Below are 14,169 nucleotides of genomic sequence, written 5' to 3'. Positions count from 1 at the left end.
AACTGCTGAAAGTGGTGGGTCTTACATGGTATCATCTGAATCGTCAGGGTACACATTTTTCTCAATCTTGAGCAGGTAAACCCTCAGATCAGCATCTTCAGTGTCAGTCAGTATTGCTGCAAGAAAACTGCAAAAAAGGTGACAAACCTCTATGAACAAGGCCATATACAGCAGGGGGGCAGGTGTTAATGGGGGGAAAAGTCACCAATAGTTATTCAAAGTCACTACAATGTCATATACAATTAATTAACTGCAATTAATACAATGTAAAATACATTTCACAAACAGGTCCATGAAGTCACATACACACAATTTTTATCGTAAATATTTTTTGTACATTTGTAACTTTTATTGTATTGTTATATTGTATATTTATATTTATATTTTTATATTTCTTACTGCCCTTTCTGTTTGTTATCTTATATGTAAAGTGAGTGTTGTACTTTGATAGCAAACATTAACTGGAGTCAAATTCCTTGTTTGTTCACGCAAACCTGATTAAAGCTGATTCTGATTCTGATTTATTAATTTAAATTCGACCTGATCAGACAGTGCTAGAGGTGCATCATGTACAAATAACAAAGATGTACCTCACGCTGATGTCAAATGTTTTCCTCTGAAGAAGGTCAAAGAGGACCTCCACTGTGGTCAGTGTGACGGAGAGTGCTTCAAGCTTAAAGGAACCCACACACTTCTGCTTGGAAAGGCTGGCCAGAATCTCCCGAACACCAACATCTGTGAGTTTGCTTTTCACCAACCTGTGAGACAAATGTATTGAAATATATTAAAATGTTAATTTACTGAAATCGTTTGTTATGGTCATGTTTTCCTGTAGAACATCTATGTTCTATAATGTTTATTAATATGATTGTGACTAAAATGTTTACTAATATGTGAGTAAGACATGTATGTTAGATACCTGCTATATTTATCTAAAATATAAGTCTATATTGCATGATAATTAACCCAGATGAAGTGCAACAAACACATCTTTCTTTTAAAACGGTTGTTTTAAATGCAGTTGTCTAGTCAATTCAGTAAAGAACACAAAATGCTTGGTTTTCGATAACAGAGGTGTCAGAGGTATCTTTTCCAGACAGACAAATTCAAATTCAAATTTGCCGACGACATGAAAATCAGTTTGTCTTACCTTTCAATCTCTGGCGTGTATCCTTCCTCAGTACAGCTGCTCTTGGCTAAACTGTACCAGTTAAGACAAAATCAATAAATTACAACAACGTGTTTGATTTATTTACCAGGAGTAAAGGAGGAAAAGCTCACTAGGGTTAATGTACTTTCTCCTCTGCATTTGACATACATGGTTAGTGCATACACACACCACACACACACACACACACACACACACACACACACACACTCACTAAGAGCACACACACACACACACACTCTCACTAAGAGCACACACACACAGAGCAGTGGGTAGCCCTTGATCTGGCGCCCAGGGAGCAGTTCAGTGTTAAGTTTCTTGCTCAAGGGCACCTCATCCGTGCATGTGGACATGAGAGAGCGTTGTTCAATCACTTCGCCCACCCACATTTTCCTGTAGTCAGGTGTTGGAGAAAGCATTAGGCTTGTTCGAGATGAACTGTGTCTAACTTTGTCTGGCTTTCTACGTCAATCATTCTTTCTGCATCTTCAGAGGCTAGCCGGGAGGAGCTACAGCAGACGGCAGCTCATCCCGGATCGGCAGCTCATCTGAGCAGATCTGCATGAAGTCGACTTCATGCAGATCTGACTTGATGTGATGCATGCTGGGTTGAACACAATGCATACTGGGATGGACGCAATGCTTACTGGTTAGAAATTCTGTCCGACTTCTGTCAGCCGGGGAGAGACTTACCACCGTGTCACTATGTCACATGACCTTAAAATATCGCGGGAGTCTTAGCCTGCAGACAGATCTTGCAGTTGCCTTCCACGGTTTGCACGAGCTAAAACCCGCCCTCATGACGTCAGTTCAAAGACGTGATAGGGCCATTTGGGAAGAATCTCCTCATGACGATTTTTAAGGATGTCTCATGCTGCTTCCTTATGTTGGAATATGCGAAAATGAACCGAAATTGAAGGGATACCTTCTTATATGTGATTTCTGCAACAATGGTAGGCTAGCCTACTGAAAACGTTTGGATATTCTGTTATTTTCTTCTCTTGGTTAAATAGATAGATACACATATAGGGAAAACACTTGATATTGTATTTTTTGCTACAATGCAGGCCTGTTAACTGTATGATAGCAGTGGTTTATTTAAACTACATCATAAGAATTTATTTTGTCAGTCATCATGCTCATTTGAATGAGTAAGAATGAAAGTTATGCTGTATTTATTGCAAACAAAATTCCGCGATATCTCCTGCGATGTCTCCCGCGAGTCACATCAGGCAGAGCCTGTCTGTCTGGGATGAGCTGCCGTCTTGTTGTAGCTCCTCCCTGAAGTTCACGTTGACGTAGAAAGCCAGACCAAGTCAGACACAGTTAATCTCGAACAAGCCTATTGACTTACAGACGGGGCTTTAGTGATGTCTCTACCTGTGGCTAATCGGTTAAATGAACACCTGTGTAACATTCAAGGCACACAATCAGTTGAGGCCTTCTATGACAGCAGGGCCTATGTTCTAAACTACTGGACATACTACTGATTGCTGCACTAACATGTTATTATCACACTGTACCTTGTTGTACCTTGTTGTCACAATGTACCTTGTTGTCACACTGTACCTTGTTGACCGCTTCCTGAGGCTCCTGCCAAGCCGACACACATGCATTCAAACATGGTTAGAACCATACTTCCAAGTTCTGCACCACACGTAGGGCTAGCAGTTTTGTTCTCCTCTGTGTTTTGTTTTTTGTTGCAACCAAGAGGGGACTCTTAAAACCGATTAATCCCTAGACAACATAGCTTGATAGCCACCAATCTCTCAAGGGCCTCTCAACATGTCATTTTCTATTAGTTGGGGAACAAACCAGCCACCCTTCAGTCACAAGTCTGATTCAACTACCACATATTACTACCAATTCACTACAACCACCAATGTGTACCCACCCGGAAGATACAGTCATTGTGGTAGCAAGAGCGCCAGGATGCTCACCACACACCAGCTTGAGGTGGAGAGTGAATCAATCAGCCAATTACACTTGTGGGTGATTAGATGGACAGAGCCAGGTAGGGAATTTAGCCAAAACACCAGGGAACCCCCTACTTTTAGTACTCTTTGTTGCTAGGACACCAGGGAACTCCCTACTCCTAGGACTCATTGTTGCTAGGACACCAGGGAACCCCCTACTCCTAGGACTCATTGTTGCTAGGACACCAGGGAACCCCCTACTCTTTGTTGCTAGGACACCAGGGAACCCCCTACTCCTAGGACTCATTGTTGCTAGGACACCAGGGAACCCCCTACTCTTTGTTGCTAGGACACCAGGGAACCCCCTACTCTTAGGACTCTTTGTTTAAATGCCAGAAGATCTATTATGACCTCGGTTTATTGTCTCATCTGAAGGACGGCATCTCGTACAGCACAGTGTCCCCATCACAGCACTGGGATTGTCTTATGACCAGAGGGAAGACTGCCAACAACTAGGCCTTCAACACCACTTCCTGCTAGTGTTGTCACGATACCAAAATTATGACTTCAATACGATACCTGCCATAAATATCACAATGCTCGATACTAAAACGATACTACAACGAAATCCTAAGATATCTGGAGAAGAAAGGACTCATACCTCCTCCAAGTGTATTGAGTCATTTGTGTTGAATTTGGTGCACTTTTGTAGTGTGTAGATCAATTCTGGGTTCTAAACTTCTAAACTTCCTACATAATTATTATTTTTTTAGTCAGTAAAATAGTAGGCCTACTTTCTGTGATTAAGTCCTTTATTGTTTGTTACAGTTAATTTACATTGTGTTGTGTTTTGGCAATAAAGTAGCTTTAATAGCCAAACTAGGCTAGATCAAGGTCAGTGTTAAAATTACTGCATGCAAATCACTGAATGCTATGCAGAGGGGCCTCATCTTTAGGCCATCTGATGTACAGTATAGGCTACCCTAGGCCAGGGGTTCCCAAACTTTTCCACGACAAGGCCCCCCAAATACCACTAGGTTCTGGACAAGGACCCCCTTGATGGAAACCCATCGACAACACTACGGCAAATGTAAAAATACATTAAGCTAATCCTAATAATTATTTTAGCCACAACCACATCGCGATGGAGCATACAGTGTGTAAAAATTGTATTTGGGGCTTTCTGCTATATGAGAGCTATCGCTCTACTATTATTCCAAGTCATTATCATGGGAAATATAATGTTCAGATATGCGTCACATTATTATAATGCCATTGTATAACAATCCTCATAGTAATAGGTATATTTTAAACTTTTCAAATGTATTTATTTGTTGCTTTTATTTTTCCTTCCAACTTGCTGAGGCCCCCCTGGCACCCCTCGCGGCCCCGGCCCCCACTTTGAAAACCACTGCCCTAGGCCTTCCCGTGTTCATGGGATTTCTTTGACAGTTGCAAAGGGAAAAATGTGAGGATAGTCTTCTTTGCGCCCAGTGTACAAGTACGACGTTCCAACCACTCAGGTCTTCGTCAGATAGTCCTACACCATTAACTGTTACAATATATCTGTGTGCATTCCTACATTACGTCTATTTCTTTGATAACATGATTTGCTAGCACGTACTGTAACAATACGCGGCTATTATTATTAGGACTCACCACGCTTTAGTGGTATTATGCTGTGGGCTTTAATTAGCGCATTTCGGGTAGCCTATCCTACATCTGGGCAATAATTATTGAACAAATGCAGTCTACATGCCATGACAAATATTACCAGTAGTAGGCTACTGACCGAACATGAAATAGATCGTTTACAAGTTATGGTAATGTTATTCTGGCGTGAACATTGCGCTTTCATCACGTTAGCACCCTATGATTACAGCTCGTTATGTCTCGTCAAAATGATTACAGCTCGTTATGTCTCGTCAAAATTCATTGATGAAGGAAGGTTTGCTTTATCCCAGAGAACCATACTCGTTTCACTTAGGCTAGACTAAAACATAAGAGAAGAACTTGGCACTAACCATGTAGTCGTGTTTTCTATAGCATGTTCGTTAACCTGTCGTTCTTTGAACTCTTTAAAAATGTTGGGATATGTCTGCGAGGTGTTTAGCCAAGTTCCATGCGTAGCCTACTGCTTTTAAATGACTTTGTGTACCTTGCCTTAATTCGCGATGTATCCGAAATAGTTGCAGATTTCACTGCACCTTTTTCCACAAGGCCTAGAACAACTGTCGGCAAAGAACTATGTTGACGTTGGCTGCGCACTCACTCACTCAGAGCTGCCTGCTTGACACGCCCACTTGCCTAGATGCGTGCAAGGAGCAGTGAGAGCAGCAGTTAACACAGACACAGAACGTTATTATTTTAATAAAGTATCGATTCTAAAAACGTCTGAAATCGTATCGTTTTTTGCGTGAAGGCATCGCGATACCTTTTTAGTATCGATACACCGTGCAACACTACTTCCAGCAAGAACTTAGTTTGCCCAGGATATCTCCCGTCCAGTATTAACCAAGCCAACACCTGCTTAGCTTCAGTCATTCAGCAGAGACAGGCTACCCACAGCTGGCTTGCTTTAGCTAACAACCAAAAAAACATTCTTCACCAAGAACCCAAAGAATCACAAAACTTACAGTAGACTGCTGAGGGCTGTTCCTTGCCCTATACAGATTAAAAGATCTTCAACATCATTATCAGAGAGATCTTCCACTTGTAATCTAATCAAACAAGAATATGAAAATCTGAATCAGAAGAGCACATAACAACTTCAGACTGCAGGATATTTATTACCTAGTGACAAGAATAACTATGTGTTATTTGAAGTGCCATAATTTGGTTACAACTACACACTAATTCGTCAACACTCACTCTAGCTCATTACAGCTGCTTATCAGCGGCATGAGCATCCTCAGCTTCTCTGCGGTTATGTTGCAGTTGGTGAGATGCACACATCTGATCTCTGGACAGTATTGAAAGCAGTACCGCAGCACCCAGCAGTCGGTTTTACTCAGGGTGGTACACTGAGGTCGAAAAATCTCCCATGCCGCCATGGCTTTCCTCATCAACTCTTCCTCATGATGTTCATACAAACAGCTGAAAATATCCACGCTTCTATCCCGATTAAAGGAAAATATGTCACCCTTATGGAATTCAGAAATGTCACTGTTGAGTCGAAGAAGCCATTCTTCAAGCTGGGTGTGCATGGTATGAGAAATGGAGAGACTGAGAGTCTCTGTCAGTGTGCTAGCCAGCTCTGTATTGGAGAGGCCAAACAGAAACTGGATGACTGGAAGGAGGTGTCGATCACCATTAGCTTCTCTCTGGAGCAGGTTCTCCACTCGACTCCGACACTCCTCTTCATCTGCTGTGGCATAGGAGAGAGCGGTGAAAAACTCCTGGAAGCTGAGATGCATGAAGCTGAACATCGTTTTCTTTCCTACGGTCTTCTTCCGCAGGGATTTGCACAGGAAGGGAACACTTTCTGGATCTGAAACCATCTCTTCAACCTGCTTCTTTTCAAAGAGAACCTGCTGCTCCAGAATCCCTCTCTCTGCCAGCTGACCCAGGCTCCTCAGCAGAGTGGGGACTGGCTGACTCAAACCCCGGCAGTGATGCTCTAGCAAAGTGGACACAAAGTGTACAAATATAGATGTGGTTGTAGTAAGCTCCATCTGATCCTCTCTTCCTTCTTCAAAATGCTCCCTCAAAACTGTGCAGACAATCCAACAGATGATGGGGATGAAGCAGGCTGCAAAGAGGGATTCATTTGATCTGATACTGTCATAAGCCCAAGAATGAAGCTTTTCATCCTTGAAGAACCTCTGGAAGTACTCCTGTACCCCCTCCTCAGAGAAACCCAGGATCTCAGTGAAGCGCTGGGGCTGTTTGAGCAGTGTGTTAAGCCTGTCTGAGGCCGTGGATCTGGAGGTGACCAGCAGGGAGGATTTGGACAGGATGTGCCCCCGGAGAAGGGCACTCAAGGTGGCCTCAACTGGAGCCCTGGTGAACGCATCACTGGGTAATGACAAGCGGGGCACCTCCAAGGAGAATCTGAGTTCATCAAAGCCATCGACCAGGAAGAGGACTTTCTGAGGTGATTTGGTGAGCACCTCCTTCATGGCTGGTTGAAAACTTGACTCCAAGCTGAGGAGCTCAATCAGGCTCTTCTCCTGCCTACAAAGGTTGAGCTCCTTACACTCCAAGTGAAATGCCACATCGAAGGTGCCCGCAAACAGAGTCCCCAGCACCCAGTCATGCATGATCTTCTGAGCAGTGAAGGACTTGCCCATCCCTGGGTGGCCCTGGAGAACAACAGCCCTCGGAACGTCCCCCGTCGTGTCCATGCGGCTGAAGAACTGCTTCACGCTGATGCTCTGGTACTTCCTTTCTCTGGTGGTGAGGACCTGATGGAGGGCATCTCCTCTGGAGGAGATCTCCTCCACCCTCTCTCTCTGTGGTCGGTGCTTCTGCACCATCAGTAGCTGTGTGTAGCGATCCTGTAGCAGCACATGTTCATCAAGGAGGGAGTTATATTCCTGCACTGTTCGATACGCAGGGAGAATGGACTCCTTGTAGGCCAGGATAACTGACTTGGGATCTTTAAGAAAAAAATAAATATGTGAAAAGCAAATTGCATATGGCAGTGTTATAGTAATTTATTCCATTACACTAGATTCCTTCAGCTGTTCAGGTGTGTCAAGGCATGTGACTTGTGGTGAGGATTTAGAACTGGAATTTATCTATATATATATATATATATATATATATATATATATATATACTCTTTTGATCCCGTGAGGGAAATTTGGTCTCTGCATCTAACCCAATCCGTGAATTAGTGAAACACACACAGCACACAGTGAACACACAGTGAGGTGAAGCACACACTAATCCCGTCGCAGTGAGCTGCCTGCAACCACAGCGGCGCTCGGGGAGCAGTGAGGGGTTAGGTGCCTTGCTCAAGGGCACTTCAGCTGTGGCCCACTGATCGGGGCTCAAACCAGCAACCCTCCGGTTACAAGTCCAGAGTGCTAACCAGTGGGCCACGGCAGTTAAAGGAACTGTATTATTTTCGAGAGTATGTGAGTATGTATGTGTGTTTGTGGGTGGGTGGGTGGGTGGGTGGAGTGGAAATAAATAAAATTTCTTAGCACAAAAGCACAATGGCATCCGTAAAATGAAACATAAATGTTACTGCTATCTGTGATTCTCCAGGTTGTAGACAAGGAGGTTACAAGGCTGGAGTGGGTGCAGGCTCTTGCAGGATGCAGGTGTGCAATTCATCCTATTGCAAGTTCAGTTACCATTCAAATGACTTCAAAGCTGTTATGAAGGTAAAACACTTGCACAGCATGCCTTCAGTGGCCCAGTCACACGTATGCGTTCTCTGCCGCTTCTCATTCACTTTACGTGAGCTGGCGTCAGGCAGCGAGGCGTTGAGAAATGTTCAACTTTTCAAGCGGAAGCACGAGCACCAGCCAATCAAATTGTGGTTATTATTATTGTGGCAAAGCTGGTTCTCAAAATAAATCAAAATGGCGGCCGGAGTTCAGTAGATGGTCTGAGATGGCCGTAGATATCGTTATCTGCAGATAAACGTCATGTGTTTGGCTTTTTTATGCTTGCATTTTGTGAAAGTTAGTGAGAAATAAACACTGTACATTCTAAAAAAGCCATTATTGTAACCCCAAAACACGTCTGAAATGCTGATTGAGCTATCTGACATTAGCATGTTAGCTAGCTTACTGCCCTCCAGGAGAAATCCAGTGAGTTTCCATATAGATTTCCGTGTCCATGAGCTCCCATGTATATGCCCCCAGAGTGTAGTGCTGTAGCTGCCTGGCTATATAGCTACTGGCTTTAGCAACTCAAGCTAGCATATTTTGTGCATTTGTGTTTTCATAATTAGCTTATCTTGTGCTATTTAGAATCAACTAGTTTAGAGAGTGGCTGGAACTATGTGATGGGACCGTGGAGATGGGCAGCACCTTTGGGTATCACATTAGCATCAGCAGCAGATCTACCCACAGCACTTGGGTATCACATTAGCATCAGCAGCAGACCTACCCACATGTTATTAGAACTAGATGTACCGCATAGCGGTACAAAATATGACCGCCGCTCAGTGCTGTACATCCGTTCCGCGAAAATAAATCACACTTCAATTTGTCTCCATATTTTACTCCATCCCCCACTCTTGAAACTTTTGTGTATGCTTGTTTGGCATGCCTGAGTGTGTGTGTGCGGCTGCACAGAAAGTACCCTACTGGTGCTGAAAAGGTGAATAGATTGTAGAATAGCCAAAGAAGATGTAGCATTGTTATAAAACCTTTAAAATCTCTAAACAATCACAAGTAGGGCAGTTCATCACAGTTCATCCATTGCAACTGGATTGATGAAAGGTCACTTACACCTGTAGGCTACATTGTATTTGGGAAAAGCAAAAGGTATCAGCATAATGTTATTTATTTATTTATTTATTTATTTTTTATGTATTTTTAAACAAAAACATCTCTGTCAGTTCCATGCCGTTTCAACAGCTATCAAAAACAAAGGTCATTTTTGGATGGATGGATTTTTTGTGAATGTTTCTTCTTCTTACATAAGATTTTAGTCATCTTTAGTTCATGTAATACTTTATTGTCAATGCACAAATTAAGTAACAGTAGTCTGAAACGTTATTGTTAATGCACAAATTAAGTAACAGTAGCCTAGTCTGAAACGAAATGCTGTTTTACATCTAACCAGTGGTGCAAATAACTGACATGTCCAAATGGGCCTTGATGAAATGCGTCGCTAGACTGTTCATACACATTTTAACGGGCCAAAGTTGAAGAGCTTTTGTCCGTTATTGTTAGTGCAAATATAGGCTGATTCATGTTCCCTTGCATTGTTTAACTGAGATCCATGGCTAGTCTGGCTTTCACCAGACCAAGCTCAATCTTTTAAGAAATCAAAAAATAAATAGCGGGCAGATCAGGCTGGGTTCACCCAGCCTAGTCCATAGGCACCCGACATTGTTTAATTTTCCGATTGAGATATACACGCTCTGGCTATTCTAAATGCAAAAATGCATCAGGGAGTTATGACAAAACGGTAACTAACAAACTAGATCCTAATAGAAAGCTGTTAGCTTCCCTAAGCTACAGGTAGGATTATAAGGTAGGCCTATTTACAACATAAATTGTCAATAGGCTATGCTGGCGACACAAATAAAATCTCCTTTGGAAACCAATGGCTTACGCCTTACAGTATCAAGCGGACTTAAACTGTCATATCGTGGCGAAAAGTTGTAATAACATCCATGAGTCAAGGAAAGCACGAATGAAGTAGCCACTTCTAAATGGGACCCACTACACAGTAGCTTAAGGTGTTTTGCTAAAGCAGCCATAATGAAATGAAGGTGTCATTGTTTGGATACTTCACACACACGTGCTTTTTAATTTCACAGACTACAACTACCAAGCTGTAATCAAAGCACATAGATTCCCCTCTCACACCCTGCACGCACTTAAAACAAAATAAACAGGCGTCTCAGTCTCACGCATGTATAGGCAAAACTGTATCAGACCGGTGTAACGTTGGCAAATCTTCCATTGCACAGAATGATTTTGTAGCACGTGCAATAAATGACAGTCGAAAGATACAAACAGTGCTGCTATACATTTGCTTGGTATAACCGCATTTATAGTTTTCTACAAATGCAATCAATCAAATGCCTCCATCACTCAACCAACGCTAACGGTAACATTACCTAGGTCCTTATTGAAGGATACAAGATTAACGTACCTGCAGTAAAAACCAAGCATGTCCGATAAACATCCTCAGATTTATTTCGGCTTCAAGAAGAAATGGGAATTACACTTCATGTGAACATCGTCCTATCCTTATTAGATGTTCGCTGCGGTAAATTACAGTCCTTGTATGAAGCGTCCATTGTTTTTTCCAACCCACTTTTAACTTCCAACAAAATTACGTCTCACTGCAACGATGCGCCATCTAGTGGACAAACGACTACTTATCGCCAATACTGAAAATGCAGCCATGATGATGATGATGAATATTTATTTTGGCTTTCTTTTAATCCTACTGAATTTGTAATTATGTATCGGCCGTTCTAATACCGATAGTATGTGGGTGCCTGTGTGTGTGCATGTGTATATGTGTGCACCGCCATTTACAGGCCAATGAGTGTACAGTCACTAAATGTACACATAACCTAATTTTTTTAGACCCCCCCATGGATGAAATTCTACGAAACTTGGCATACCCCCAGAGAATGCCAGGTCAATCATACACATACAATTTGGTGCAGTTCTGAACATCTTAACTGAAGATAGGGGCAATTAAAGCAGAATAATATTGCATTTTCATTTTTTACCGGGGGGTGGGGGTGCAAATCACAAATGAGTGATTATGAGCCAGGTTGATGTGGGCCCTTGAGACCAACATACCATAAAAGATTCTTCATCCTCAGTGCCACGGTTCAGGTAGTTATTTAGGAAAAACTGTTTGTTTTTTTTGCGGTTCGGGGGGCCCAGCCCGGGGGGTGGGGCTGGTGGTGGTCCCCGGGGACGAAATTAAATTTTTCCGTAAAAGTCTAGTGGGGCTACATACCCACCAAATTTCATGTACCCCGGTGGTTCGGTGTCCCGGGTATCAATGACCAAAAATTCAGGGAGTAGATGACGGGAAAAATTCTTGAATTATGTGCATGTGTGCGTGTACAAATTTATGTTTATGTGTGTGGGTGTGTGTGTGTGTGTGCGTGCTTGTGTGTTTGCCTGCGTATGTGTGTTTGTGCATGTGCATGCATGCGTACATATGTCTACTGTGTGAGTATGTGTCATACGTATGATTACTGTAAATGTATGTGTGTGCGTGTGTATCTGTTTATGCACATGTGTGCACATGGAATGGGTTAACATGACCCCTGGAGGCAAACATACGGAAAAAATTGGTCATCCTAGGCCCTACAGTTCTCAAGATATTCACAGAGAACTATGTCTGCCCTACCCTCCTTTCGGGGGGTCCAGTCCAGCGGGGGGGCTACAGATCAAAACGAAGAATGACGGTTCCATGCTATCCATGTGGGGGTACATGCCCACCAAGTTTTGTGTACCCCGGTCTTTCAGTGTCCCGGGAATCCTTGTTGGTGTACGTCACTAAATGTACACATAAATTATTTTATTGTAAGGCCCCCCATGAACGAAAGTACACAAAACTTGGCATGCATTCGGAGGGTGTCATAATGATCCTACACTTTTAATTTCGTGCAGTTTTGACCTTGTCAGCCAGAGATATTGTGATGAAAACACCTAATTTTTTGCTTTTTAATTTTTAACTAGGTGGCGCTATACATGAAATAAGTGGTAATGGGATGGGTTGACATGCCCCCTTAAGACCAACATACATAAAAAAGGTGGACCTCCTAGGCCCTACGGTTATCGAGATATTCACAGAAAACTGTCTCCGGCCACCTACAGGCCAGTTGGTGTATAGTAACATAAATTAATTTATTGTGTGGCCCCCCATGAATGGAATTCCACAAAACTTGGTGTGCATACAGAGGGTGTCATAATGATCCTACAATTCCAATTTCGTGCAGTTTTGACTATGTTAGGTCACAGATACCTTCAATTACAACACCTCATTTTTACTTTTTTGTGTTTAACTAGGTGGCGCTATACATGAAATGAGTGGTTATGGAATGGGTTGACATGGCCCCTTGAGATCAACATACAAAAAAAAAATGGTCCTCCTAAACCCTACGGTTTTCGAGATATTCACAGAAAACTGTGTCTGCCCTACCCTCCTTTCGGGGGGTCCAGTCCAGCGGGGGGGCTACAGATCAAAACGAAAAACGATGGTTCCATGCTATCCATGTGGGGTTACATGCCCACCAAGTTTCGTGTACCCCGGTCTTTCAGTGTCCCGGGAATCATTGACGGAAATTTGGGCATGCGAAAAAGAAAAAAGAAAAAAAATCTGACTAAACCTATATGACCGCCGCTTCGCTGCGCGGCGGTCATAATAAGGGGGGGTAGGTTTGTGACTTAGAAAGTGGGGGCTCATGGGAAGTGGGTACGTGCATGAACGTAAATAGGAAGTGGAGGAGAAACAATGTGTTGTATGAAAGTTAGAGAAGTGTGTGTGATGTTTGTAAAAGTCTCCAAGTTGCATGGAAAGTGTCTCATTAAAACTGCATACTGAGACATCAAGCCTCCTTCGTTTCATCACCAATATAATCAGTAGGAAAAGCTGTGTTGGACGATTACCTCGCGAGTTGCTGGCAAGTGGAGTTAATAACGAGCCAGCCGGCACTCGCGGTCCAGAGAGAGAGAGAGAGAGAGAGAGAAAAGGTAACACACAGCACTTGGGTATCACATTAGCATCAGAAGCAGATCTACCCCACAGCACTTGGGTATCACATTAGCATCAGCAGCAGATCTACCCACAGCACTTGGGTATCACATTAGCATCAGAAGCAGATCTACCCACAGCACTTGGGTATCACATTAGCATCAGCAGATCTACCCACAGCACTTGGGTATCACATTAGCATCAGCAGCAGATCTACCCACAGCATTTGAGAGCAGACTATGCCGTTTTTTTTTCATGATTTTGAAATTTAAGTCAATATATTTCGTAATGTTTCTATTCATTCAGATTTTTCTGGGTGATTCATGACACATTTTTGTCCGTGGTGTGACAAACTAAAAACATAATCATTTTATTTTTATGTTTATTTTATTTTATGTTTTAAAGGGACTTTAATGCTTTACCTGTGTTATGTGCTGGTGTTAGGATACAGGTGTTATGTGCAGGTGTTAGGATACAGGTGTAGATGTTTTAATGTCATACCTGTGTTATGTGCAGGTGTTAGGATACAGGTGTAGATGTTTTAATGTCATACCTGTGTCAGGTTTAGGTGTTACCATAGAAGCACTGGAATCAACACCTGAGTTTTCAAAAAAAGAGAAATGAAGACAAACATGAGAGCTAGACTCACTCAAAATCTCAAAGTCCAGCTCACACAGCAGCCACTCAGTTCTACACAGCAGCTCACACAGCAGCCACTCA

General features: G+C 42.7%; 1 protein-coding gene across 2 annotated transcripts in view; it reads right to left on the bottom strand.

Annotated features, from left to right (window-relative positions):
- Nucleotides 1-14,169, bottom strand: part of LOC121693302 (NACHT, LRR and PYD domains-containing protein 1 homolog) — a 48,867-nt gene that overhangs the window by 33,140 nt on the left and 1,558 nt on the right. For both annotated transcript variants that reach the window (XM_042072632.1, XM_042072631.1), the window contains exons 3-8: nt 14,003-14,047; nt 5,956-7,684; nt 5,721-5,804; nt 1,151-1,201; nt 591-758; nt 26-127 (exon numbers count right to left, since the gene is read on the bottom strand). In XM_042072632.1, the coding sequence (XP_041928566.1) occupies nt 26-127; nt 591-758; nt 1,151-1,201; nt 5,721-5,804; nt 5,956-7,684; nt 14,003-14,047 (2,179 nt within the window). The remainder of the gene's footprint in view (nt 1-25; nt 128-590; nt 759-1,150; nt 1,202-5,720; nt 5,805-5,955; nt 7,685-14,002; nt 14,048-14,169) is intronic.

This window comes from Alosa sapidissima, chromosome 19 (assembly GCF_018492685.1).
Source record: "Alosa sapidissima isolate fAloSap1 chromosome 19, fAloSap1.pri, whole genome shotgun sequence".
NCBI classification, from domain to species: Eukaryota; Metazoa; Chordata; class Actinopteri; order Clupeiformes; family Clupeidae; genus Alosa; species Alosa sapidissima.
The sequence above is the reverse complement of the archived record's forward strand: the minus strand, read 5'-3'. Positions and strand labels throughout refer to the sequence as shown.